The sequence below is a fragment of the Panonychus citri genome, unplaced genomic scaffold (genome assembly GCF_014898815.1).
Source record: "Panonychus citri isolate SS breed McGregor unplaced genomic scaffold, ASM1489881v1 Contig00083, whole genome shotgun sequence".
Classification (NCBI taxonomy): Eukaryota; Metazoa; Arthropoda; class Arachnida; order Trombidiformes; family Tetranychidae; genus Panonychus; species Panonychus citri.
The window spans coordinates 84713-109601 of record NW_026515488.1 but is presented as its reverse complement, the minus strand read 5'-3'; the positions used below and the strand labels follow the sequence as shown (position 1 = coordinate 109601).

Genomic DNA, 24889 nt, shown 5'->3' with positions numbered 1-24889 from the left:
ATTAAGTGAGGGTGGTGAAAGATAAACATTAGGAGGAGGAAGATGAGGATGAGGAGGGAGAGAGAGAAAGTAAAATAGAAAGTGAATTAGAAAGAGAAAAATGGAAGATGATGATGATGAAGATGAAGATGAAGATTATGAGGTAAATAACTAAAAGGAGAAAGTATGATTTTCGTATTGAGGGTTGTCACTATTTAGAGAACGAGTTTTTTTTTCAATTCAAGCTTCAATTCTTACCTGTTGTTGATGATGATGAAGATGAAGAGTTGAGGGTGAATAGAAAGAGAAGATAAGGAGAAAAAGAAAGAGAAGAGAGAAAATGAGTGAGAGTAAAAATGGAATTGTTGATATTGAGAATAAGAAAAACTGTTGACAAGAGAAATGATCGAACAGTAGAAAGGAAAACATTGACCAAGAGACGAACAAATTTCGAGTTTTCGAACTTTTTTTTCTCTTCCATTTGTTGACCAATACATAGAACAACAACTTAACTGGACAGTGAGTGTCTCTAATTATGTGAAAACAATGATGACAATTTATCTCGATTATCCTTTTGGACTAAATTAATTGTGTGTTTGTGTTGACAATCAAAGAGAAACAATTGATTTCAACAGTTTTCTTCATCTCTGGTTTTCCAATTGTTCACATGTTCTAATATCTTATTTGGTGACATTTTCCTATTTAACTAAATCAGTTTAATTACTTTTCCTAAATTCTAATTTTATATTCTACAATCATCTTATTCGTTTATATTTAAATTGTGATTACTTAAATCTACAACAATCAATATGTTTAATCGTTTCCTTTCAATACTTTGTTCACTTGCTTTCGTCTTCTATGTAACTTATCAAGAGAGTAAGTTAATCAATCATTTTCTTAATCACTTTCTACTAATTGTTATAAACTGATTATCTCTTCATCATCATCATCACTAATCATTAATAGATTTAAGTATGATTTAACAGATGATTGATCTGATAAATGAATTGAAACAACAATCAAATACTGTTACCGTTTACCGTTGGTTTTGGTTGGTTAAAAAAAGGAAATTGATTGTGATGGTAATCAATAAACTCGGTCAAGTAGACAATTGATTTAAATCAATTGATTTATTGCTCATTTAATCCAATAATAATATAAAAATATACTTTTAATCCATTGAATGACAGATTGTTAATCTTTATCCCTTTAAATTGTTAAAACAAAACATCAACCAAATTATAACACTAAAGAAAAACAATTTACTAATTGTAACCAACAGAATCGTCAATCAAACCTTAATCACTATTCAATGGTCATCAATTTAATCATCTATTATTCATTAATTTCATCTAATTGTCACTGAACATATTACCTAATCACAGTTAATCCGATTACAGTTGGTATATTTTGTATAATAGCAATTACAATGTTGATTTATTAATTGTTCACAATCAAAGAAAAGTTCAATTTAAAAGTCGTTACTATTAATATAATGTCCATTGTCAATGTCATTCTCATCATTAAATTGTTTAATTAAATTAGATGGATTGAGCAGGAAAAAAAGTCTCTCATTTGATTACGTTTGATTGTAAACAATTAACCTTTAGAAATTGAGAAGATGATCAACATCCAAATTGATTTAATCCTTTTCATCTGAATCTTAGTCTATCAACAAGTTTCTTATTATTACATTAAGTATTTGCTTCTTAATTGTAAACAATTTACTTTACGGTTACTTACTTGTTTTTACTCAATTTGGTGACAATTTGATTGTTATTGTGATGATGTTGATTTTTTCACCGTTATAACTGTTAATTGTTAAAATGCTGTTGAGGCTAAAAATGAACCAACTCTTGACATGAAAAATGTTGACATGATGTTGATGCTTATTGGTAACAATAGTTTGTCAGGAAGACGAAAATGATGAAAAAGAAAGAGAAAAAGAAAGACGATTTTCGTTTCTCTTCATTGATCATCATTGATGGACACGCTTCCATTTTTTAGGGTGTGTATCAAATAGTAACAATTAACCCCCCTTTCGTTAATTACAATTAAATATTCAATCAATTTGTTTTCTCTTTTCTCTTGTCATTGTAACTGTTTACAATTTCATCTCGTTCCTTGGTGATTCAATTCAATTATTAATCTTATTAATATCGCAATTAGTATTAATTATGATCAATTTCCCTTAATTGTTTACATTTATATCATCATTATGTTTATAATGATTAACTTTTTTATTATCTTCCTAATTCAATGTCTTTTCCCATTAAATCAGTATGATTAACTTACGTCCATAAATCTGATTCAATTTAATTGTCATTTATTAATAAATTGCTACGTAAGTTGTTTGATTGTTGTTTGTATCTTGTAACAATTAATTAATAATCTGATGGTTTAGTGTACTTTTTTCAACCATTTCATTGTAACTTTTTTGTTCAAATCTTGTTGTTAAATCAATTGTAATCGTACAACAATTAAATTAATAGTTGTATTCATTTGTATTGATCACCGAAAATACATTTTATCAACAATGAGTTAAAGAGTTACTGAATTAAATTTAATTGTAAAGATGGATTTTGATTCATTTGATTTAATTTTAAGGGTTAAGGGATTAATTCAAGCTTGAAATTAATCGTTAATCATGACAATCAAAAAGTTATCATTAGGAATCAACAGAAATCAATGATATGGCCTGTAGATCAATTTAATAATGTTCCCTACAATTAACTGATTGTTTAAACAATTTAATCCATTGTAGTTTAACCCTAATTCATGATGATATTAATTTTCATGATATTTAGACAATTTAATTTAGTAATCATCAATTGAAACAGATTAATAATCAGTATAATCATCGTTTTATAAAAAAAAAACTTTTTCTTAATTGTGATTTACAAATTGTTGAAACTCTAAATTTATATTACTGATTATTAGATTCGCTATTTAATTAACTTGACCACAATCACTACAATTTGAATTAATTATTTCACACTTTCACTTTAAATGATAACCATTTAACTGATTTGAATATCTCAACAATTAACTGATTGTCTAGAAGTGATAGACAATCATTAATGATTATCATTTGAAACTTAATCACGATATAATTACGATGATGATGATTGTTACAATTTAAAGTTTGGGTTACCTATCAAAATGGTTTTGATTGTAACAATTAACTTGACCAGGTGATGACCACAAGCCACAATTAGACTTAATCATCGCTCAGACAAAATTAAATTGTTGTTACCGTGACACTATTGTTGTTAATGTTTTAAAATAATACAACAATCAAGATGATGATTAGTTGGGATGTCAATTTGATTTTTGATTAAAGTTCATTGAATAAGATCAAGATGAACAAAATAGATTCTGATCACATTTAACTAATCATAAATGATTAGCACTCAAGAATTTAAATTTACTGACCAATTGGTTAATCATCATGAAACAATCAAACCATGAAAATGATCAATTTGCTTTGATGGTTCAACAAAAAATCAAAGTGAATCTATTTTTAATCATCAATACTGATGATTGGTGATTAACGATTATGATTGACCACTAAATTCACCAATTAAAGTTAATCAAGATAATCTATTGTATATGGTTTGTTATTAGTTGTTGATAATCAACTGATTGTTGGTTTATTTATGACAATGATGTTTATGATTAAACGGAAGTTACAATTTACCTGATAACCGGAATTTTGGTTCATCATGTTAATCAGTATGATGATTTATCGGAAGTAAATTAACAATCAATGATTAATAACAGTTTGAATATTATTAAGGAAGTTTTCATTAACTGTAATACAATTTGATTGTTGCTTGTTGATTGTTGATTGTTGTTTATATTCAGCCGATAATAGTTATGATTAATCAAGAAACATAATCAGTGTTGATGATTATTATTAAAGTTATATTTATATTCAGTGAAACAACTGATTACAATTAAGAAATGATTACCAGCAATTATTGTCGAAAAGTGTAAAAATTGTAGATTAGACCGTAAACAATTAATTAATTTGGTTTTAAATTCATTTGCGTGTTAATTTGTTGATGATCATCATCATAACTGATTTAGTACTCATTTACTTTCATCTTAATTGTTGAGGTTCAACCGGAAAGATTTAATTTTGGTTATAAAATTTTTCAACTTTCAACATTTTGATTTGATTTAAATTGTGATTGTGATTTAGTTTTGTAGGTTGATTGTTAGTGATTAGTGAAAGTGAATTTTTCAATCTTTCGTCCTTCATTTCATATCTTAATCATCATTACCATCACTTGATTAACATTAAATTACTACCCTTAGGCTATTTAAATTGTAATCGTTCAATTTAATTACGATGATGATTATGAAGATGCTCATGAAAAACAGGGTCAACTGTTAATCGGAAGTGCTATCAGCTGATTAACTTGATCATCATCAGTTGATTATCATGATCATTAACAATATTTCATCTTAATCAATTCCGGGGATTAACTAATTGATTGAGTTAAATTGTTGTTCTTGTCTAATCAGGTTGCATTTATATTAACACAACCGGAAGATTTGTCATTATTTGTTTTGTTTTTGTTTAATTACTTGATTGTGATTAATAAATTTGATTGGTCACTTACTTAAATATTGACCAACTTAATCAATTGAAACGAGTTTCTTAATTATTGTGATTAAATGAAATGATTAACAAGGAAATTCAATTTCAAGTTTTAATTTAGTTAATTACATTTTTTTTGCAAGTTAATCTTTAATTGGACAATTGAGATTATAATCAAATTTACTAATTGTTATCAAATTATTTAACTGATAACAATTAACATCGTATTTAACTAATGATGTTATCTCATTGATTGTCTATTCAGTTCAATTTTTGATTACAATTAACGTCAATTGAAAATCAAGTCAAGTGAAAATGATTTGTTTTTCATCAAATTAATTGATTGTTGAAAATTATCATCTCAATCAAATGAAATGATCAATCACAATTAACCAACTGATCAACTGACCGTTAGTTTTAAATTACTTTCACATTGTAAACAATTAAAATTTATATTTTTAGTTATCAAACAATTTGGATTCATGATAATTAAGTAACAATTAATTGATGATTTTTTTTTGTTAACTAAATTAAACAATAAATTGTCCAGTTGAATTGTTGATAAAACTTATTGATTAAATCACTGCTCAATCTTGTAATTTAAGGGAGCAATTAAATCAACAATTAACTGTTGAACTTATAAAAATATAACAAAAACTTCAATTCTGATAATTTAACAGCTATTGTTAAATTGTTAAATTACCATAATCACAGTTAACTGTTGATGGTGAGCTAAATTAGTTACTACTATTAATTAACCGTTCATTGAACTGTTAATTTAGTAATTAATTGATTGTGTCTATTTCTTAATAGCTTTACAGATGTGATGATATTTACAGATTAACAATTTACAATAAGAAACAATTTTTGGTAAACTAATTGTTAAAAAAAACAATTGACTAATTGTAATCCTTTATGATAATGATGATGGAGGTTAATCATTATGATGAAATATATGATGATAACAATTAGAGACAATGATTTTGACAACAATTTGATTGTTTTTCTGTTAAGCAAAACAATCAAAAAAAGTAACACAAGATTAAATTATCGTTACTTTTGATCGTTTAACGATCTCGATGATCCTGTTAATTAGTAAATTGTCCATTTTAATTGATTATCTTTCTCCTAAATTTCAGGTCCAAATAATGTCAATTTAAAAAGAAACTTCCATGTGAAAAGTGATGGTGAATGGTCACAATTAAGGTATCATTTAAAGGATCGAATCGGTTCACCCGGTAAACTATTGAAAACAGGTAAAGGCGATTTACCTCCTTCGGACCCGATGGACCTTTCGTCTTTATGGTTTGTCTTTGACGATCACAAGGGTTACCTTAACTCCTCTCTTCACAATGTTAAAGTTCATGGCCTTTCGAGACTCTCTATGAAAGATACAGCATTTAACGAGGCCACTAAGGAGCTTTCAGTCCTATTTTCCGTTCCATTGTTATCGGTAACCGGTGATTACAGTATTAAACATCGTCGTGGTGATAATTTAGTTGATGATCAAGGTAAACTTCACCTTAAACTTAACCACTGGTATACAACATGGTTTTCCCGTGTTCTTAAATTTAATTTAACTTCCGATGAGTTAACGGTTGGTCGTATATCGGTTAAAAGTTATTTTGATAATGTTACCAAAGAGTTTACAAGTTCATCGGATTATATTGGAACTGATCTGATCACCTATTCACATACCATTGAAACCATCACCTCAATGTTATCAAATAAAGTTCAAAGTGAGGTTGATGATCGGTTAAATTTATTACTCTCACAGTATATTAATGAAGAACCAACGACAATTAGTGAAATGTTAAGAATTGCCGCTCATTGGAAAGATGCTCCTCCTTTATTGTCGGATGGTAGTTTAAGTCGGGGCAAACGTCAAGTACCTTGTGAACCTGGTGATGAGCTTGATGAATATGTGGACAGTTTATTTCGATTTGCATCTCGAATTGTTCGTGCCATGGAACCCATTGGATTACCCAATGCAACCGTTGAACTACCAGAGTACAATTTAAAACTTTTCCTTTATAAAGGAGGCGCTTCCAGAGCCTATTCTTTGCAAAGGAAAAAATCAGCTTGGGTTTATTGTACCAATGAGTCCATTTCATTAGGGCTTACAGTTGGTTTCAATGATCTTCGAGTAAAATATAAATATCGAGCCATATTTGATTGGAATTTATTGTTCGATGGTGAACTTGAGGCCAATCTTCAGGGAACCAAAGCACAAGTTCAATTCACCCAAACAACTCCGGACGATGATTCTGAAGAAGAGGTACAACAAAGGGTTGATCGAGTTAGAATATGGAGATTGGGTAGAATTAGAGTAATTTTAAAAGGTTTGGGTAATTTAACACAAGCAGTTTCCATGTTACTTACCCGAGCACTAAATTCAAATCAAGAGCAACTTGATCCAACCCTTAGGCGATTAGAAAGTGAAGCAATCGTAACAATCAACGAAATGCTTAAAAATATTAGTGTTCCATTTTTTTCCATTGTGTAAATCAACGTCACATCAAATCAACAAAAAGCCAATTTTCACCAATGTAAGTAAACAGAATCCATAAAGCACGAAAAAAAGTCAACCAAATAATTAACCAAAAAGAAAAATTAATTTTCTTTTTCAATTCCAATTTCAGCATCCATATAATCAACTACATAATCACTTATATATATATAAACATATCTGTCCAAGTCACTACCACCTTCATCATAATCATGGCCATCATCATCATAATCATCGAGAAAACAACTAAATCATAATCATAATCATCACCACCAATTTTTTGATTCCTGTTGCAAAAAACAAAACAAACGAAAAAAAATCAACATTAGAATTTTTTTCTTCAAATTCTAAATATCAATCAAATCCATTCTCACCTTTCAATGGATCACCAAGTTTCCTTTTTTTTTGATGTCACATCCTCACTAATTAATTGTATACATTGTTGTTATAAAAGAGTTTTCATTAATTAAATACAATTTGATTAATTGCGAAGATGAAAAGAAAACAATTAAAAATTTTCTCTTTTCTTTCAGCTGATTGCATAACCGTAACGCCCTCTTAGAACGTATCAAGTTACTAAAATCATTTTCTATTCCATGACAAGTGAGTCAACAACCTACGAATCTAATTGTGATTTAATTTAACTTTCCTACGATTAATCAACCTTATTAAATAATAATTTTTAACAATTCACTTGTACCGTAAACATATCAATTAATTAAATATCGTGTTTTCGATTAATCCGTGGATCAAATTGTAATCCAATTAATTATCATTTTCTCTCTGTGGTATATGACAGGTAAGTTTTACTTCATTTTGGTAATTTCCTTTTCATTTTCTCTTCTCTTTCTTCCCTTTTTTTATATTCTCTTTCTTTTTCGCTCCTTCTCCCTAATCTGTTTTATTAATGATATTATAGCCAATATGATGAGAAGAGAAAAAAAAATTCTAATAGCCATGCATAAAATTCAAAGATATTTTCCATGATAATGTAAAGGTACATTTTCTATGTTCTCTTCATGTCTCTTTCTTTTTCTCTTTCTTTATTTTTCCCTCTCTTTAAATTCTATTATCAATAGAGATTCTCTTTCTCACTAAATTCTTTTTTTTTCTCTAATGTGTTAGCCATGTTTTTATTGATCGAATGAAGCCAAACAAAAATCATTTACTTCATATGACATTTCCTCTCTCTCTCTCTCTCTCTCTCTCTCTCTCTCTCTCTCTCTCTCTGCATTTATCCCTCTTTTCCGTCTTCATTTAGCAGATAATCTCATTCACCTTTCACTCTAAATACCTTAGGACTTGTTTTTATTTCATTCTATTCTATTTATTCTCTATTCTTGTTTTATTTTTATATATTATTACTTATTTATTCCAACTAAATATATTTCATATGGATAAATTGAGAAATAGCATTTTTATCAATTTCTCTTTTCCTTTTGGTTCCTGTGGCTTCTAAAACATTTCTTTGCGTGTTGAAAGAGATAGCAAACCTTTTACTTCACTGATTGTGCCTTAGTTACTTCCTCTTTTTACCTTCCCATTAGAACAATGGAATATAATAATTGACATAATAGATCATAATCGTTTAGCCTATTTAGATCATGCGAAGAAAAGTCTTCAGGACAAAACCAGAAGAGAGAGAGAAAGAGAGGAAAAATTAGGTTCGTTTAATTTTGGTGAAAAAAAAATTTGTTCCATTAATTTACTAACATTATGTAACTATAGATGGAGCTTTTATTTCTCTGTTTGGACTCCTTTTCTCTCTGTGTTGTGTGTTGCCTTTTTCAGCATTTAAAAAAAATTCATTTTAAGGTGATTAAAAATTATTATTAAAATACAATTTATACATCAAACTGTTCATTAAGACCAGGGGTATCTTTCAATATAAAGTAAGTAATCAAACTATCTTTATTTAATTGAATATATTAACAGAAAGACTTAACCCTTTGGGTGCGGTCCAAACAACAAGAGCCTATAAGCTGAATATAGAACAAAGAAACTCAAGTTTCACTGATGATTAAAGAAATTTATTTTTCACTGTGGATAAAAGAAACGTTTATGTTTCATTAACAAAGAAAATTTAATTAATTTTTTTTTTCTATCAACATTTCCAGTTCTCAAAGATGTCGGATATTGAGATAGACAAGTTTATTCGTAAAATAAACCAAAGAGTACCAACTCGTAAAGATTGGAACTCGGAAATCGCCAAAATACCAACAAAAGAACTCATCACCATCGTTAAAAACATCGTGTTGATTATGTCGGAAATGGAAAAAGGCTTGATTACAGTCAAAGCTACAGTACTTGACAAAATGAAACACATCATAACCTTTGCTAAAGATCAACGTGAGCAGCTGAATCTAAATGATGAAGAGAAAGACTGATTGACCAGATTTCTGCTGATAAAATTATTCCTCCAATTTCAATAAGCGAAGGTCGCTCAATCAAATCATATACAAAAAATGCCCCCTCAACCTCTGGATCATCAGTAGCAGGCGAATCTGATATCATCTCATTAAAAGATAAACAAATTAAAGAAAAAGATGTAACCCGAGCTGAAGAACAGATAATATCATCAGCTCCAAAAGAAGATGAGGTAGCTCAAAAAGAACTAATTCCGACCTCCAACGAAAATTCAGCACTTGCGATAGAAATTCCATCGATCTCCGGCCTCAACCCGATTACGACCGTCATTGAAAAAACAAATGAAGAAGATGATAGTGAAATCGATGATTACCCGAACATAGAAGATGATCTAATGAATCTACCGATAAGGCATTTAAAAAGAAAAATTGGCTCGGTCGATTTACATCGTGAAAATGTGAAAGTAAAAATCGACAATATAAGAAAAGTTAAAAAGGTGTTCCACAGAGTCGAGGATAAACCAATTCCAGACACTTGGAAACCTTGGTCATCAGCTCTCATGGAGCCTCTTATTTTGGTTACACACCCGTCGATTCCTCCAGCTAAGCTACTAAGCGAAATGTCACAAGCTCTTCGCTCAAAAGCCTTGAAGCCTTCCGGCCAGGATAATTAAAGGAAAGGAAGCGATCAGAATCATTTGTTCTGACATTCAAGATATTCAACTGGCCAGAAATTCCCTCAAGGCTTGGAACTCGAATTTGGAAATAAAAAAACCAAATACCTTCGATCCAAAAATTAAGTTAACAAAGATTCCAAAGATAATCGATTCAGATGAAGAAGCCATTACAACGGTCGACGAAATTATGATCCAAAATGGTGCTGGTGGTAAAGGAAATTGGTCCTTTGTGCATAGAATGGTAAATAATACGACAAAGAAAACAGATATAATCGTTAACGTAACACCGAGAATCAGAGACTTTATTCAAGAGCGGAGAGGAAAATTCTTTTACAATTTTAAAGAGATAATCATAACCGACTCTTTTCATGTCAGAATGTGCTTCCGTTGCTTCTCATATGAACACTCAGCTAAAGTGTGTAAGAGTCAATTGAGATGCAAATACTGTGCGGGATCGCATGATGGCAGAACCTGCGGCAGTAGGCTCAACCCGAGCGCATACAGATGCGACAATTGTCTCAAGAAAAGCTCTGACATCAATCACACTCCATTCGACTGGGAATGTCCTGAATACCAGCGTCGACTTCGAAATGCAATTCAGCTCGTTAACTATGAATATCAATGGATAATGAGAGAATAGAAACTTAACCTTTGAATTTTTTAATACAATAATTTCTTTCTTTTTAACCTTTTTCTTTTTATCGAATGAATATTCCCTTAAATTTTTTCTTTCCACTAAAAATGAAACCATTTATAAAAAAAAAAAAAAAACAATAGATAAACTTTTATTACCTGTAACGAAAATTCGAATAAAATAAATTTTGAATCTCCCACAAAAAAAAAAAATCAAATAGAAGAAGAAAGAAAGAGAAAAGAACATCTCAAAAAAGAAAATAAGAAAACAAAAAGATCACTTTCAAATCTTTTCAAACATGTTAAAAGTAGCTCATTGGAACACATGTAAAAGTTATCAAAAAATCGACAATATTCTTAATGACAGTGATTATAGTGATTATGTATTATCGATAAATGAAACATCACCAACTTGGTTAGCAGAGCAAATCGCGATAGTCACAGATAATCTTGAGCGAAATGATCATGTGAGAAATAAATTTCTACAAGTGAAAGAAAGAAAAATCATCATCAACGGACAAACTTGTCTGATGATTCCAGATAAATACTTCTTCTCAAATATGAATATAAGAATGAAAAATGTTACAGGCATCAAGGTGATCATGAACCATCGTCACTACTACATTATATCAGCGTATAGACATTCCAGTGTTAACATAAGCTTCTTCGAAGAAATTCAAGAGATTATTTCCTCCATTCGTGGCCCATAATAATAAATGGCGATTTAAATGCTGAATGCTCTTTATGGTCACCGAGAATCGACAAATTAAACAATCATTGTGAGAAAGTATTTAAAACAAATTCAAATCAGCCCACTCAACTCGAGACAATTTCACTTTCAATCAACGGAGTACAAACATATATCGATTGTCAACTGGTAACACGAGAGATAACAATCATCACATCGAATATGGTAAATACGGGAAGTGACCATAAAATACTGAAGTCGACGTTTCTGCTCATGCATGGAGAAGTTCCAAGAAGCTTCTGGTATCTTCAGATAAATAAAAGGGCTAATCTCGACATAAAAATACCGATAAAAATAGACAGCGAGATCAACAAATCATCTCCATTGGTTAAAGCAATAGAAGCAGTTATTCATTTTCCAGTGAGAAATGGTAAATGGATCAATAAAACCGAGAAATTCACATCGAAAAGTTATCGGAGAAAAATCAGTAAAAAGCATGATAAGGAAGAAAGAAAAGAAATCAGATCAAAATTTGATAAAGTGGGTATCGAAGGACTTAAACAGAAAAGCTTTTGGAACTTGATTGGTACCATCAGAGTTGACGAAACACCATATATACTAAATGAACCAGAGTATAAAGGGAATTACGAGCAATCAATCATAAATTTTATCCAACAATTTTCAACCAGGAAGCCGATTTTCAATGACGAACAAGCTCAATTAAGGCTTTATGACGGAAAACGAATGGATGAGAATCATGAAAAGAAATGAGCAAATTAAAATCCTCATTGAACTCAGATGGTTTCAGAAAGAAAAATTGGCTCAAATTCGTTAACAAATACGAAACAATCTTAAGAAACATAGTCGAATCGATATTTAAAATATCATACCTACCTGAGTGTATGAGAATACTTGGAGGTGGTTTCGTGCCAAAGAAAGATTCCAATAAAGTGAGAATGGTAAAATCTCCAAATTATCTCTTTAAAGTAGTAGATAAAATCATCAGTTACAGACTAATGGATCTATGCGACGATTTTATTCTGGAAGATTCACAATTTGCCTTCATTAAAAGCGGTAACAGAGAAGACCTGGTGATGAAAATGACTTTCTCGATCGATTGGAATACGACACAATTACTACTCCTTGATGTATCCTCAGCTTTTGACAAAATTTCTCTCGAAAATCTGCTAGAGAAAATATCTCAAAAAGACTTACCTCTGGGCAGGTTACTATCATCGTTCTGTGGAAACCGTTGGATAAAAACGTACTTCGAGAAAAGTAACCACTACTTTAAAGAAAATTCTGGTACACCTCAAGGCTCATCATCGGGTCCACTATTATACATCTTGGCGATGGACGAACAAATTAGAAAACTGAGAAAAAGAGGTATTCAAATATCAGCTTATGCAGATGATCTGGTGGTCATAACAGAGTTAAAAGATGACGCTGAAGCGATCATCCAGGACATCAACCAACATCTAACCTCAGTTTCTCTTGAACTAAATCGTGAAAAATCCGAAATCTACAAGGGAAAGTTTAACAAGTTACATTTCATTGGATACCATTTTTTCATACCCTTCAGAAAAACTCACATACAAAATGTAACAAGAGAGATCAAATCTAAATTATCTTCATCTTTCAGGTGCCCTCAACTTACATTAGCGCTTCTTCCAGTCAAGATAAAGAAACTCATCTTGAGCAATATTATATACCCTAAACTGAGGTCGATTGGATACACGGTTTTCCTGAATGAGAAAAAACATTTCATGGATACTTTTAGGATTTTAAATTCAACAATTTCTTTAAATGAACTACAACCATCAGCAGGCTCAATATCCTGGTGCTGGTATGGAATCAGCCACATCCTAGAAATACTTTGGATGGAATCATGGATGTATTGGAACGACTTCGGTGGTAATATCAACCCAATTTACATTCTTAATCAGACGAGAAAACTTAAAACAGTTACCAGAAAAGAAAAAAAGAAATTGTTGGCAAGATTCGTAGAAGTTACTACCCCGATGTCGCTGGAATATTTTTACAAGGAAGAAGATATTTACATAGGTGTCGGACCTTTCAACGTTAACGCTTACAAATCACAGAGAATGGGAAAATGGGATAACTACATCACAATGATATACTCTCAACTGAAATTCGTGCAACAGGAAAATATTGAAATGGTGGTTATCGTACCTCGATCCATGGAATTAACCATAGACAGCAAATCGGACTATAAAAAAGACGCTTTCTCGATTATGCATCAATTCAAGGATATTAAATGGACTTGGACCTATGGTGACTACATCAAATACACATTTACACCAATAAGGATTACCCAAATTGAGAAGGATTGGACTACGACAAAAAACTGGATAACTGAAAATAAGATCAATATTAGAAACACATTAGTGAAATGGTTGGCGGAAGAAAATGATGTCATATCAAAAATATTTCCAAATCATGAATGTATAATAGATTCGTTTGGATTTATTGGCAACTTTTCATACAGAAAAATTACCAAATTTTTATCGGAAGTTAATCTAAGGATGAATAAATTCAAATGCTGTGAGGACAAGGATCACCATCCCTTCACCTGCCGAGAAGTTCTGGAAGCAGCAGCAAGAGATCTTGATATAACGGAATCATTTCCTCAAAATTTTAAACTGAATAACAACAACATCAAAGCCTACCAGAAAATCTTAGAATACATCTCAGCAACCTCGGAGGAGCTAAGAAACTCATGTTTACTTTTCATTTAATTTACCCACATCACCCAAAACCATCCCCCTCCCCTCAAAAACCACCCATCACTGTTATCACCTTCCCCTTGTACGGTTGTAATGCCGGAAACGATGAATACAAATTCATCGAGCCTCCTCGAGGCGGCTGTCAAAGCTATAATAATAAACTCTCCTCGAATAATGTCAATAATGTGATGCGCGTTATACATTAAAATCCAATAGAAACGATTTCAACCTTCCATTTGACCTTAACTATTACAACACCAACACCAGGCTAAGTCATCGAACCAACTGTAGTTGCATCAATTTCATTTCTCTCCCTCATCTCTTCCTTTCTCTCTCCTTTCTACCTCTCTCTCTCCCTTTTCTCTCTCTCTCTCTTTCTCTCTCTCTCTGTTATTTATCAACAACTTTTAACATCTCCATCATCTTCTATCAACTCATCACTTTTTCTTTCCTCTTTTCTTCGATCACATCTTATAAACAAAGTTTCTTTTCTCTTATTCTTGCCTAGTAATATTATCCTCTTTTTTTGATCAATCTCTCTGTCTCTTTCTTTCTTTGATTATCTTTTTTTCTTCTGGTGCTTGTGAAAAAATTGTCGCAACTTCATTTCATAACCTGCATCCTCCATACACCGATTTATATACTCACCCACTTCTAAAGTTCCATTCTCACTCTTCACTTTCTCTATCTTCCTCGTATTCTCTCCATCGTTCTCTTTCTCCTTCTCTCCTTCTCTCCTTCTCATCTTGTTATACTATTGAGAAGTGATTTAATTAACGTTCAGTTAACTGTTCTATGTTATTGTTAAACAAAACACTTTAACATCCGAACGCTCTTATAAAACTCCTCTAATTGTTTCCATAAATTATTATTGAAATACTGTTAAAAATTTCATTCATTGTTGCCTGATTTATGTGTCTCTCTTGATAGATTTGTTTCTTGTTTATATTATACTAATAACTGTAAACAAACTGTCAATTTTTACCAATTCTCGTTTTCAATCAATTGACAATTGATTGTTTTCACCTTTTTCACTATTTACAATTTGTGATTTGTTTCCGATAATTTCTTGATTTGTTTACTATCCGTGTACCTTGTTGTCTCTCTTTCTTCTTCTTCTTTCCATCTTCAACTTAGTATTATTTTCATCTTTGTTCTTCTTTTTCTCTCTCTCTTCTCTTTATATTCGTTATGCTTCCATTATCCTCTCCTAGAAAACCTAAAATGTTGAATAATATCTGTGGAAATTCAAGACGAAACAATAATCGTGGTCGCTTAGGCTGTTTCACAAGCCTAAAAGCCGCTTGGACTTTGGCTAAGCTGCTACATTGATGATGATCAATAATGGATGAGATAGAGAGGGTGTTTTGAGATTCGAGGTGAGTGATAAAGCTCAATAAAATGAGAAAAAAGAGAAAATCGAAAATTTCTTCATTTTAATTATCTCTTTAATCAAATTCGATAATCATATAACCCATACAACACCACCAACAATATATATCCGGTATTACTGCAATATCCCATTAGTCCAGTGAAAGTCCATCCGTGATTATGAGAAACTATTAAGGCTGAAGAAGGATAAGAACAAAAAGAAAGCTCACTTTTAAAGAAATTAAAAATATTCCAGTTAAATGAATTAGTTCGTTCTGGCTTACATCCATCTTCGAGTCAATTAACTGATTGTCATCTCTCTTTTACTGCCTCTTCTTACTATTTTTCATCGTCTTTTTTTCTGCCCTTTTAACAGCCTTTTAACTTTTCCATCATCATCTTCAACACCAACTCTCTCTCTCTCTCTTGTCTCATCTCGCCACCTTCTCCATCTTCGTTTCCGTCTTTTGTCATCATTATCATCATCATCTACCACCCTCCTAACTCACTCACCGAACCCGTAACAATCAAAACAAACAAGTCAAAAAAAGCAACACACAAAACTTATACATCTTCAATATATATCGCTGTTCAACATCCGTCTCCTACTTTTATCTTTTTGGTTCTTTATCATTCCTGTTTCCGTTGAAATTTGAAAAAAAAGTTATATGAAATATAATATATTATATTACAACAACAACAATAATAACAACAATAATTGAAACATATCCCCGGTTCTGTTGATTATCATCATTACACCACTTCCATCGTCACCATGAGCACCTCATCATCTTCATCAACTACAATCACAAACACCGCTAATTCATCTCAATATATAATTTAATTATTATGTAAACTGTGCAATCAACAACAAAACCACAAAACTTTCACATGGATTTTAAAACCCTAAAGAAGTAAACAAAATGAAACCTGCTAATCAAACAATCAACCAACATAGTTCAACGAAATAACAAATAACCGTTATCGTTAATTAAAACAATAAACAAAACAAAAATTTGTAAAAGATGTCGATAAAACAATCACAATGAAACTAATGGAAATGGATCAACAATTAAAGCCTATCACAATCACACCACTCTAAATGATTGGAAAAAAAACAATGAGATGGATCCACCAAGGATTAGAATCACTTACCACCATCACCACCGGAATATCAACTTTAAAAATCACTCTCACCAATTAATCTCAATCAATCAATTATAAATATTATATTAGTTAATGTTTTCTTTTTGTAGGCTTTCATCCAAACCTTTACTATTAATTATTATTACTATTATATATTACTATTATAATCATAGTATTATAATTTATCAATTCTACACTCTTATTGTTAACCAATATTACCATTAATTACTATTAGTAATTATTATTATTGTTATGATTTTCCATTTAATTTTAAATATCATTGTAACACTTTCCATCCCCATTGTTTTACAGTGTTAATCATGATCAACTTTTCCATACCCTTGAATTAACACCCATCCCAACCTAATACAATCTCTAAACCCCTTAACTATCACAATCATCAATTTAACTTGATTTTGTTTTTCTCAAACAATTTAAATCATTTCTCTCTCTCTCTCTCTCTCCATTGTCTTTACCTCAATTCCTGTCATAACAATAATAGCAACTAATAATGATAATAATGCTAATAATAACATAACATTAACCGTAAATTGTTTCCACCGATAAATTGTTATTTATCATCATTTCTCAGGTATATTCATCATTTCGTGATCTAGATTAATAACAATTTACTCTCTCCTTCCCTCCCACACCTGAAACAATCACAATTATCAAGTTAATTATAATTGAGCGAAACAATTAGAATCAAATATTAATCATCCTTGACTTAATTTCGTTGTCTTTTGTTTCAATTATCAGTGTTTATAACCAATCATTATGATGCATTGTCATTGACAACATTTTAATAGTTTAGTTTAGCAAAATGATCATCAAATTAATAATCTTCAAATCAGCATAATCAAATTAAATTGTTTTGATGATTGAATTTTTTTTTCTCCTCTCGGTTAATCAAGTTTCATTTTCTTCCCTCTTTCCAATCAAAGGCAAACCGTTTAAATTTGTTTACTATTAAACAATTTTATCTCTTCCGATTGTTCGTTAATGATTAATGATTAACCAGATGATTAGTTAATTGACTTAAATCCATCGTTATATTAACTTTAATTGTCAACATTTATCTCAATTATGGTTTCGCTATCAGAATATCAATGAAATCATATTTTCTCCTGTTATTAGAACCCTAAGTAGGTTATTCGTTTATTTAATTATTAGATAGTTAATCTTTTGATAGAAAGCCAGATTCTAAATTGTAACAATCGAAAAGGGAAATTAATAAATTGCGATTGATTGAAAATCTTTTTCAATTTCACATTTGGCGCTTTTTTCAATCTCTTTAATAATATCAACACATGTGAGAAAATGTTGCTTTTATTTTGGTCTCTTGATTAACTTAATTGTTGTTTTTTCGTTTAATTGTTATTAATTTTTCGTTTAATTTCTATTCATTTTTGTTTATTCTTTTTTAATTACTCTGTCTCTACATCGAGTGTTGCATTTCTCTACATTTGGAACTGTGTTGTCTATTCAGATAAAGACTTTGGTTTTTTTGTTTCTTCCTCAAGGTAAGAAAATTTACTTTTTGTAATTTACTCTTAATTGTTTCTAACATTTAACTTTGAATAATTTAGACTTGACTTTTGATTTAATGTATGTGTAAAGGATTAGGATCGAAGGTTTTTTTTAATGAATGTCTAGTTCTGGTTAAGTTGATTTAATCTGTTTGCTGATTTGTTTTTGTTTTCTTTTTTCTTTCTTTCTCCAGATTAAGATAGCAAATGGATTTTGATAAATCAGCATACGTTTTGTACCATAGCGCTCAAACTGGATTTCCTTGCTTAAGTTTTGATATAATTCCTGATGGTGATGGTTCGGGTGATGAAAGATTATCACAGAATAATGTGTCCACCTTCTTGGTAACTGGAACTCAAGCACCAAGTGCTCATCTTAATACGATTCATGTTATTCATTTGAGTCGAATGACAAAATTTAAGCATAAGAAAGACGAAGAAGAGGAAAGTGATGAAGATTCTGAAAGTAGCAGTGATGAAGATGAAGAAGGTGGTGGTGGTAGTGGTTCCTCAGATTCACCATTACTTCAATCAGCTGAAATTCCCACCCGTGGGGAGGAATTAATCGTATTAGACATTGTCAGGTTGCCTCGAATATATTAGCTGCATCTTGGTGTGATTCAGGTGAGACAATCAGTTAACCGAACGATAAAAAAAGTAAATAACCTAATTGAAATGATTTATTTTTTTAATTTTCAGGTCGTGTTAGAATATGGAATCTAAATAAACAAATTCAAGAGCTTAAGAACTCATTTTTTAACAAAAGTGAAGCTGCACCTCCTCTTTATACGTTTAGTGGTCATCAAGTTGAAGGTTTTGCAATCGACTGGTCAAATGTATCTAAAGGTTTTCTGGCCACTGGCGATTGTGCCAAAAATATTCACCTATGGACTCCCAATGATGAAGGTAGTTGGCATGTTGACCAAACCCCTTTAATTGGACACACTAAATCCGTTGAAGATATCCAATGGTCACCAACGGAGCCCAATGTACTTGCTTCGTGTTCCGTTGATAAATCAATCCGTATTTGGGACACTCGAGTGAGAAACCTTTCTTCCTGTATGATCGCAATTGAAGACGCTCACGAATCAGATGTAAACGTTATATCCTGGAACAAGTTAGATACTTTCTTCCTACTCTCCGGAGGCGATGATGGAGCCATCAAAGTTTGGGATTTCCGGAAATTTGCTAATTCGTCCAAGGTTAACAAACCAGTCGCCATGTTTAAGTATCATCTTGAGCCGATCACTTCCGTTGAATGGCATCCATCAGATAATACAGTTTTCGCTGCCTCCGGGGAAGATCATCAGATCACTTTATGGGATCTTGCAGTTGAAAAGGATGACGATGAACAAATGGAAGGTGAAGAAAGTGAAAAGAAAGAAGAAGAAGATGAAGAAGAAGATAATGATGAACAGGAGGAAGATGAGGAAGATAATGATGATTTAAAGGCCGAGAAAAATGCTCCACCGCAATTGTTATTCGTTCACCGAGGTCAGCGAGATATTAAAGAATTACATTTTCATCCTCAAATTCCTGGTCTAGTGATTAGTACAGCAGCAAATTCATTTGATATTTTTAAAACAATATCAGTTTAAAGTCTAATTGTTGTTCATCAAGAACAATTAGATTTAATTCAATTTCATCGGTTAAACTTGGACTCAAGAAAAGTTAACCCAACTTGATCAACACTGATTTGCCTTTTGCCCCTGAGATTAACTTTGATTGGCAATTTATTTTCTCACTCGCTCTCTGTACAAATTAAATGACAAACCCTAAGTAAATGGTTATTACAACCACAATTAAACACACAAAGTTTGGGAGACAAAACAAAAACAAAACAAACAATTAACAAATTAATTTAACAAAAAAAAACAAAAAAAAAACAAAATCCACGCTCAATGATTAACAGCTCAAAGAGAAGCAAAAAAAAATTCAAAATAACAAAGTTAATTATCTAATTGATTAGCGAACGAAAAAAAAAACCTAATGGATTATCAAATTACACTTTAATTGTTTGTTGACCAAAATTTTCAATCAATCGATCAGTTGATTTGTTGAGATGAAGAAAAAGTTTTCACTTGAAATTTTCTTCCCTAACATCCTACCAATCAAAAAGAAAATTTCAATATTGTCCATCATCGAATCATCTAAATTAAGCCAATCAACTACTAATTGAGAAGAGAAAAAAAACAATAATTAGTTAATTGTGATTCTAATTAAGAGGGAAAAGTATTCAAATGTAAGCGCCACCAATGGAGAGACAAGTAAATGTTTCCAAGGAGGAAACCAAAGCTTAAGTGACCTAAGTTGTTATTAATAATGTTCGTTAATTAACTGATTAATTACTTGTGTTTAAATCAATTTATTATTTATATTCTTTGATAAAATTAACTATTAACCTTTAAGGTATCGATCGATAGTTTGATCAAGTGCTAATTGAAAGAAATAGTAAAGTTATGAGTGATAACATAATGAGCTCACCCACAACTGGGTCTACAGATGAACTATTGTCACATGGTATATGCATGGCGGCGGAGATTTTCACCAATAAGAATAATAATAACAATTGTAACAATAATAATAGTAATTGTAAATTAATCCATGTTAACAGAAGTGCCTTAAATGGTGAGGATGGTGAAGTTGATTTAGTTGATGGTAAATTGGTGAATAATAACCAGCAGACTGAAAGATGTGTTGAATTGGGATCATCATCTTCATCTTCATCAAATTCTTCCTCTTCTACATCTTCAGGTTCATCATCATCGGCTTCATCTTCATCTTCATCCACAACATCATCCACTTCTCATAAATCATTACCTGTGGTAATCAAAGCTAATAATGTTAATCCCAATCACGAAGCTGCTTGGGCCTGTAAAATATGTAACTTTTCCCACAAATGGCCTCTCATTATGATAAATCATTTACGAATTTTCCACAAATTGCAATCTCCCTTTGATCAATATATTTTTAAAATGGATAATGGATTAACAGAATCCTCATCGACATCAACCGCCAAATCAATTGAATTAGTGACTTATCAACCTACTTCAACAAATATTAAATGCAAATTATGTGATACAGCATTTGAAACGGTCCAAGATTTGGAGGAACACAATGAACATTTACACTCCGATTTAGTTTGGGCCTGTAGAAGTTGCTCCTTTTCCAATAAATGGCAACAATTGGCAATATCTCACCTTCGAAGTGCCCACAATTGTCACCCACCCTACACCGACCATTTGTACCGAAAAAATTCTGATAAAACATCCAACCTACTTCAACGTATTCAATCAGCCTCCATTGACTTTAGATCTCACCTTCACTCTTCACCGTCAAAACCACCGCAACAACAACAACAATCAACAGCAAATTCACTGTCAGAAACAGTAGCACAAACAACAACAACAACAACAACATCAACAATATCAACAGCAACAGCAACATCATCATCAGCTCAAGAAAATACCGACAGTGTAAAAGAGGAGCAATCAATTGACAATGATGTAACCATTTCAAACAATAATGACAACAACGGAGACTTGGTTAATAATAATGGTAACATGATCGCTGATGGAGCTATCGAGTCACCTCCTTCCCCCGGCATTCAGAGTGGACTTAAAATGGCCACTAAAGACTGTTACCGACGATTAGATAATGATAGATTTCAATGTACGAACTGTGGTAAAACCTGTGGAAGTGCTCAAGGTATAACTGAACATTATGAAGCTTATCACTTAGGACTTAATTATCAATGTAAATTGTGTGGCTTTACTGATCTATGGAGATCAATGTTGACCAAACATTTAAAAGTAAATCATTTAATGGGTAAACCTTATGAAAAATTTTTACGACGAGTTAAAGTTGAGACAAATTTAACCAATTCTAATGATAATCAAATGATCTCAAATTATCGGCGACGTCGATCACGTATTTTTAAAGAACCCGAATCACCTGAATCAATTTCATCGCCTGAAAAAGTTAGACGACAATCATCAACTTCGTCTACCTCAACATTAGCACCAACCTCATCATCGATAACAAAGCGAAGTTCAAATGTCCAACAACAACAACAACAACCACAAGTCAAAACAACGAAACGAGGCCGAAAACCGAAGGATAAATTGGCGATTAAAGCCAAAACAGCCAAATCAAAACGGCGAAGGTCATAAAAGACGCTTTCGATGAGCAAAATCGCCCGACTAATATTATTTAAAAAGCTTCGCTACACAATTTCAAATGTGATAAAAAAGAAAACAAAATCGAGGCGAAGAAAAAAAAAGAAAGAAGCAAAAATCTATTCTAAAGCGAAATTGTTGAAGAATTGAGAACCCGAAAAAGAAAATAACAAATTTTAATAATAATCAAATTCTTCACTTGCAACAATTAACAAATTTCATTTTCTTTTTTTCCGAATCTTGGTAAATCATCCCTGAGATTTTGTAAGAGAGATTAAGAAGAGTAATGATCAGATTCTAAGATTAATTTATTCGTTTTTGTTTTCTTTGTTCTTTTTTTCTTGTCATCATTAAGAAAGTGATAATTATCGTTCCATATATTTACAGACTTCGAATCCAATATTTACTGATCCTTATCCAAGAAGAAAAAACAACAAAATGATTTAAAAGATAAGAAGAAAAAAGAAACAAATTATCAAGCAAATTAAATGATTGACCATAGGATTGGAATGGACAATCACGGAAGATGAGAATTAATCTTATCTCTTTTAATAAGCTTTTCAAAGCTTCAGAATTCATGATAATTTTAAACAACAATGAGAAAAGAAAACAAATCAAATCAATAGCTTTTCTTTTTCTTCCCCAAAAATTGATGCTGATGTTTTTCTCTGACAAATAATCTTAAATGTTTATCTCTCTCTCTGAGATGAACACACAACTGAATTAAAGATAAACAACAAATATAAAACAAGAAGGAACAAAATATCCCATGGATAAGATTTTAATCTCTAATTGAGATTAAGAGAGAGAGAGAGAGAGAGAAAGAGAATTTTAAGTTTTTACTCTTTTGGTGTCGATTAAAATTGGTGGCGATTCATTTTTCTTCTGTTATCCCTCTAAAAGATGGATGAACAGACCGAGAGACCGAGAGAGAAAGAGAAAGGCCTAAAAAAGAAAGAGAAGAAGTGAAAAGTTAGAAGGAAGAAAAAAAAGAAAACAGGATAAGAAGAGACAGATAAGAACATAAGAGAAGAGAGAGAGAGAGAGAGAAAGAGAAAGAGCGAAAGAGCGAAGAAGCCAAAAAGACCAAAGGAGAAAAAGGACTCAAGATGATAAAGGAATGAAATGTTCGTCCTGGGCCCGTCCCTTTTCCGGTCTCAACATTGAGCGAGAAAAACTCAAGAAAAACATGTTGCTCTTGGAAGAGAACAGCCGAATACAGGAAAAAGAGAGAAACGAAAGAAAGAGAATGATGATGAGAATGAGCCTGCGAGAGGCAAAGGTGAACAAAGAAAGGAAGAAAGGGGAGCGATTCAGAGAAAGAGAGAGAGAGCACACACAAGGAAAAGATGGTGATGAAGAAGATGAAATGGAAGAGAAAATGAAAGAAGAGAAGGCAAAGGAACAGCAGACAGAAAGCGATGCGAATATTCATCTTTCTTTCTTTTCTCTCTTCGCTCTCTCTCACCACCGAGCAGATGGACTGAAGAGCAAGAGAGAGAGAGAGAGAAAACGTAAGAAAGAAAAAAAAATAAGAGAGAGAGAGAAAGAGAAATGAAAGAAAGAGAGGGAGGGAGGGAAAGAGAGATAAACAGATAGAGAGAGAGAATGAGAGACAAAGAGAGGGAGAGAGAAAGAGGGAATAAGAGAGGTAGAGGGAGAGAGAGAGAGAGAGATTGAGAGACTTGATTGATTCTTACTTGACTTATTGTTCATCTAGTTTCAACTTGAACTTTGTTCACTGTGTTTTTAATAGCCAATATTTTGTTCCCATCTAAGATGGTCAACTATCAATGTCCTAGGTAACTAATTAGTGTCTCTCTCACTCACTCAGTTTATCTCTCACTTGCAGTCTGATGATGATGATCATGTTAATATCCTTAAACACTATCCTATGTTAATCATAAATTGCGGTGTATCTCTCCCCTCTCTTTCTTTTTTCCACTTTTCCTTTTTGTTTCTCCTCTACATTCACACAACAACAACCATCATCATCTCTACCATCACCACCACCACCACCAGAAACCACCAACAACCACCAACATAATTTCAATACACTCAATACATTCAACATTTTTCTCTCTCTCTCTTTTCCATTGTGGTCATCAACCTCTTTTTTTTTCTTCTCTTTTTTTCTATTCTCCCTTTTCTTTCTTTCTTCTCTCTAACTTCTTTTCTTCTTCTTCTTCTTGTTCATCATCCTGAGCTGAGAAGTTGATCACTAGGTTAATGTAACTCCTCAGTCAAAACTTGTTAGTTTTGAGCTGTTACATGCTTCCGCCAATCTTTTCCTTCTTTTATTCTATTCTCTTATAATATAAATATTTTTTTCCTAAGTTCCTTTATTTTTCTCTTTTTTTGTTTTTTTGTGTGTCTTCTCCCTCTTTATTATTTACCTTGTTTTCTCTTTCTCTCTCTCTCTTCTGTTGTTACTCCTCTCCTCTCTTTTTCTTTCTT

At 31.7% G+C, this 24889-nt stretch overlaps 4 protein-coding genes across 6 annotated transcripts; all 4 read left to right on the top strand.

Moving 5' to 3' along the window:
* The first annotated feature begins 342 nt into the window (after positions 1–342).
* On the top strand, positions 343–16919 carry LOC128387371 (uncharacterized). Of its 2 annotated transcripts, XM_053346566.1 has the most exons (5): positions 343–855; positions 5728–7137; positions 7231–7896; positions 8017–8094; positions 15423–16919. In XM_053346566.1, the coding sequence occupies exons 1-2, from the start codon at positions 789–791 to the stop codon at positions 7092–7094; spliced, it is 1434 nt and encodes a 477-aa protein (XP_053202541.1). In that variant the 5' UTR covers positions 343–788; the 3' UTR covers positions 7095–7137; positions 7231–7896; positions 8017–8094; positions 15423–16919. The 2 variants fall into 2 exon arrangements, with proteins under 2 accessions (XP_053202541.1, XP_053202540.1); XM_053346565.1 differs by lacking the exon at positions 8017–8094.
* LOC128387367 (uncharacterized) lies at positions 11630–16919 on the top strand. Of its 2 annotated transcripts, none has more exons than XM_053346560.1 (2): positions 11630–15587; positions 15956–16919. In XM_053346560.1, the coding sequence occupies exon 1, from the start codon at positions 12229–12231 to the stop codon at positions 14218–14220; it is 1992 nt and encodes a 663-aa protein (XP_053202535.1). In that variant the 5' UTR covers positions 11630–12228; the 3' UTR covers positions 14221–15587; positions 15956–16919. The 2 variants fall into 2 exon arrangements, with proteins under 2 accessions (XP_053202535.1, XP_053202534.1); XM_053346559.1 differs by having other exon boundaries at positions 15736–16919.
* A 787-nt stretch (positions 16920–17706) lies between these two features.
* On the top strand, positions 17707–20069 carry LOC128387375 (glutamate-rich WD repeat-containing protein 1-like). The gene is given in 4 exon segments (XM_053346572.1): positions 17707–18248; positions 18449–18795; positions 18798–18878; positions 18954–20069. Coding segments are annotated over 3 exon segments (1314 nt in total). The 5' UTR covers positions 17707–18248; positions 18449–18461; the 3' UTR covers positions 19853–20069.
* A 181-nt stretch (positions 20070–20250) lies between these two features.
* On the top strand, positions 20251–22648 carry LOC128387368 (putative uncharacterized protein DDB_G0282499). The gene has a single exon (XM_053346561.1). It carries the CDS (start codon positions 20714–20716, stop codon positions 22424–22426), a length of 1713 nt encoding a protein of 570 aa, XP_053202536.1. The 5' UTR covers positions 20251–20713; the 3' UTR covers positions 22427–22648.
* Positions 22649–24889: the final 2241 nt, after the last annotated feature.

What these genes read in the sequence shown, in the direction of transcription:
- LOC128387368 (XM_053346561.1), top strand. Translation starts at nt 20,714, where the DNA reads ATGAGTGATAACATAATGAGCTCACCCACAACTGGGTCTACAGATGAA.
- LOC128387371 (XM_053346565.1), top strand. Translation starts at nt 789, where the DNA reads ATGTTTAATCGTTTCCTTTCAATACTTTGTTCACTTGCTTTCGTCTTC. An exon ending in CTATGTAACTTATCAAGAGA is followed by an intron (nt 856 to 5,727) that starts GTAAGTTAATCA and finishes CCTAAATTTCAG; the next exon opens with GTCCAAATAATGTCAATTTA.
- LOC128387367 (XM_053346560.1), top strand. Translation starts at nt 12,229, where the DNA reads ATGAGCAAATTAAAATCCTCATTGAACTCAGATGGTTTCAGAAAGAAA.